At 60.4% G+C, this 3685-nt stretch overlaps 1 protein-coding gene across 1 annotated transcript; it reads right to left on the bottom strand.

Annotated features, from left to right (window-relative positions):
- Window positions 1-1037: 1037 nt before the first annotated feature.
- On the bottom strand, window positions 1038-3685 carry LOC139051948 (Golgi-associated RAB2B interactor protein 3-like). The gene is made up of 2 exons (XM_070528999.1): window positions 3668-3685; window positions 1038-1373 (listed from the first exon to the last, which is right to left on the bottom strand). The coding sequence occupies exons 1-2, from the start codon at window positions 3683-3685 to the stop codon at window positions 1038-1040; spliced, it is 354 nt and encodes a 117-aa protein (XP_070385100.1).

Raw genomic sequence — 3685 nt, 5'->3', positions numbered from 1 at the left:
GCGGAGACACGTCACGTCGTACGCCGGCCCTCGCGTAACGACCGCTACCGCCGGGTCCCGGTCGATGGCATATTGGTTAAAATCCGGCGGCATTTTAGGCAGCTTGCCTCCGGGCCTGTAAGGTCGGGCCAGTAGCACACCCCTCTCCGTCATCCGGTCGCCCAGGTTCTGCGAGGCCAGTTTGGCGTGATCGATGTTCAGTTGCAAGGACGCTATGCTCATCGTAGCCTCCGCCCGCACCGCACCCTGACGGACGGTTCTCCCGCCGGGTCGCGCGTTCGTCGCCGCCGCGCCGCCCCGCTCTCTCGTTCTCGCACCGCCCCCCTTCCCCCTCGCGCCCGTTGCGCTACTGTTCTCCATAGTTGGTTCGCGCTCGCAGCCGCGCCACCCGTTTCATCAGGATGGGGCACTGCGGAAATCCCGCAGGGTGGGTAGATGGTAAACCCGCGCGATCGCACTCGGCGCAACGAACCGCCTCCTCCCCCATGCGCACTGCGCACGCGCTGGCCAGGTGGTTGCCCGCACAACGCATACACACCGCCTTCGCAGCGTCGGTGCGAACCGGGCACGTGGTGCGGCCGTGTCCATAGGTGGCGCAGTATGTACACGTGGGGACGTGTAGGTCCTCGTAGGCCCGCACCATGGTCCACCCCACGGAAAGTCGCTGGCGCTTCATTAGATCTTTGAAAGCCGGCGGGTCGAACTCCGCGACGTAGGCGTTGGTTCCCGACCTCTCCTTTAACGTCACTCTCACCCTACACTTGTCAGGGTCAAGATTAAGGCCTGGGTTGCGGTCGTTTAGCCGCGCGATAAGATCCTGCGGCGCCACGTTTGGGTCTACTCCCGAGAAGCGAACATGAGGGTTCCTTTCTTCAGCGACCCTGACAATTAAGGCGGCCATAGTTACGGCGTTGTCCTGTATTGCTTTATGTAAATTATCTATAGATTGTTTGATGTTCGAAAAGACCATGACGCCGTACCTCGTGTGTTGTAGCGAGAAGTCCTTGATGCCCTTGGCCGCCGGGTCGATGTTCGTTTTAAGGAGGCGCACGACATCCCTCGCAGGCGTGGTCGTCTGGGCCGTCGGCGTCAGGAAGCAGACGTGGTCGTTTAGGGGCTGCGCGGGCGCCGCCCCGGCACCCCGGAAGGCCGCCCGATCGCAGGGCGGCGGCGTAACTCACCGCGCCGGGCGCCATCGGCGCAGCGCCCGAAGCGCACGCGCCCCCGGTGCCAGCGGGCAACAGGCCCCTGGCATCCGACGCCACGGCGCCCGCCGTCGCAGCACCCCCGGCGCCAGGCAGGCCGGCACCCGCAGAACCAGTCGCGGCACCGACGAAGCCCTCCAGTCGGCTCTCCGCGATGCCCGCCCGTCGCTGCACCGCGTGTCGTATAGTGTCGCCCCCTGTCAGATCTCTGTGTTATCATACATTTATGTTTTATAGTGATTTAGCCAGATGGCGCATCCCCTTCTGTCTTGTGACGAGCTGGGACCAATCAGGAGGTGTCATCTGCCATGTGAAGCCCTTTTTAGTAATAAACGGCCGCGGGTCGGCTTAGTCCTTGTTCTGGTTTTGATCAGGAGCAGTTAGCTCCGTGTCTCCCTCTCTGCGTCGGCGCTCGCCGCGCGTTCGCTGGCCGGGGGCCCCCACTTGCCTGCCGCTGACGACACAGCATTTTTTTTTGGCGACGAGGATGGGATTCCCGCTGCGGTTCCGACCGAAGCCCCGGGAAACCAACGAGCTTCGTAAGTGAAGCGAACCTTCCTGTGTCCGCACGGCACGCAAACGCCGTCGACGCACTTGGCGTCGCGAGGCTTCCGAGCCTAGGCCTTCTCGCCCCCTTTGTTCCGCCCTGCTCCATTCTACTCGAGCTCCGGCTTGTCTTCTGCACTGTCCCCCGCACGCTACCGGGCATGGCTTCTTTTATGGCGAACCTTCCCGTTTTTCTTGAAGTGCCCGGGCCACCGTTAATTCCATGGTATCGATGGAAAAAAATTTTTCAGGCCCACCTCGAAGCGGCCGGCGGTGGCGACTGGACGGACGCGCGACGAGCGTCCGCGCTCGTCAGCGCTCTCGGGCGTGAGGCACAACGGAAGTACTTTGCAGACGAGGAGCAGGAAGCAGCAAGGCAGTGAACCGACGCAGCGTCAACGTCCAGCGATACGGTCCCGCCAGCGTCAGAGTTCCAGAAACTCTTGCAGCGGCTTGACCGGCTGTTCGCCGCGTCAACAAATGGTCTGGCGGAGAGGCACGAATTCAGTTGAAGGCAGTTCGAGGGAGAAGGATTCCTGAAATTCGTGACCGCACTGAAGGCGAATGCGGTACAGTGCAACTTCGGCACAACCTAGGATGAGCGCGTCCGAGAACAAATAATATATGGGGTAGCGAACGCCAGCGTTCGTGAAACGTTATTAGACAGTTTTAGTTACACGTACGTAGAGGCTTTGCGTACGTAGAGCTTCTACGTGTCAGCAGTGCGCATGCGCACAACGTAGAGGGCGCGCGCGCGTCTCACGGACGTCCGTGAGATTCAATTCTTTGCGTGCGTTTCTTGCGCACGTAGAGAGCTTCACGCGGGAGTTTCGCGACATCGCAAACAAGCGATAGCGGGCCGCGCGCGCGGACGGCTTGCATCGGAACACGGCGACAGGATGGCTGGAGCAGCTCCGCGACTTCACTTTTAACGCGATAGCGTTAAGGAGCTCGTGTCGCAGAAAAGCCGGTGTCGTCGGGTGTCGGCGTCGGCGGCGTTGACCGTGAGCGATAAATCACGGCAGGCGCTTCATAAATAAAAAGCAACTTCCAAGATTGGCCCGGTGGGAATCGAACCCGGGTCTCCGGAGTGTGAGACAGAGACGCTACCACTCAGCCACGAGTTCGATGCTTCCAAGCGGTGCAAACGCGCCTCTAGTGAATGCGGTGTTGCCTTCGAAACCAGCCGTGGAAAGTTATACTGCGGTGTATATCGGTAATTATGAACATGTAACGTACAGAAGTCACAATTACACGAGTTGCGAAGTGCGTTTCCGCTGCATTTCTTTTGCGCTTTCCGCACACGCAGAGCCATCTTGCGGCAAACACAGAAGACCCCCTCCTCTCAATGTACGGCGCTGCCCCGACAGGAGGCGCGCCGCGCGCGCATTGGGACCGCTGCCAGGCGCGTCGCGGGACTCCCTCTCCCCTGACGACGCTTCGCCGTGCTTCCGGTTTAGATTACTATCTATCTCTCTGCCCGTGCCGATCACGACGTTTGGCTGGCGTAGATCGTTTCCCCTCCGAGACACCGAGTTCTTTGGTTCGTTTCGTTCGCTCAGGCGCACGTTTCGTTGTCGCGCCGAACGCTGCGTTGCTCGACGTTCACCGCGTGATAGGTGGGCGCTAAGTCCGATGCGGGGCGCATCGTAAGTGATTGCTGTGCCGTAGCGCATTGTCTTATACCCCTTGGCGGGTCGACGGGAACGCTGTCGCGTCCCACTCTTGAAGGCGAAGCTTAAGCGTCCTCCAATTTTTCGAAAAGCGATGATTTAGACCTGCTACGCGATGTGAGGGAATGTAACCCTTTCGAGGAGAACATGAGGCACACAGTGCGGTGGGCAGAGATCGCTGTCCGCTTGACGGAGCCTAAATAAAAAGTGTTCAGCGCCCGCACTGTTCGCGACCGGACGGACCTGCTGCTCGCGCAACAT

The sequence above is a fragment of the Dermacentor albipictus genome, unplaced genomic scaffold, assembly GCF_038994185.2.
Source record: "Dermacentor albipictus isolate Rhodes 1998 colony unplaced genomic scaffold, USDA_Dalb.pri_finalv2 scaffold_16, whole genome shotgun sequence".
Taxonomy (NCBI): Eukaryota; Metazoa; Arthropoda; class Arachnida; order Ixodida; family Ixodidae; genus Dermacentor; species Dermacentor albipictus.
The sequence above is the reverse complement of the archived record's forward strand: the minus strand, read 5'-3'. Positions and strand labels throughout refer to the sequence as shown.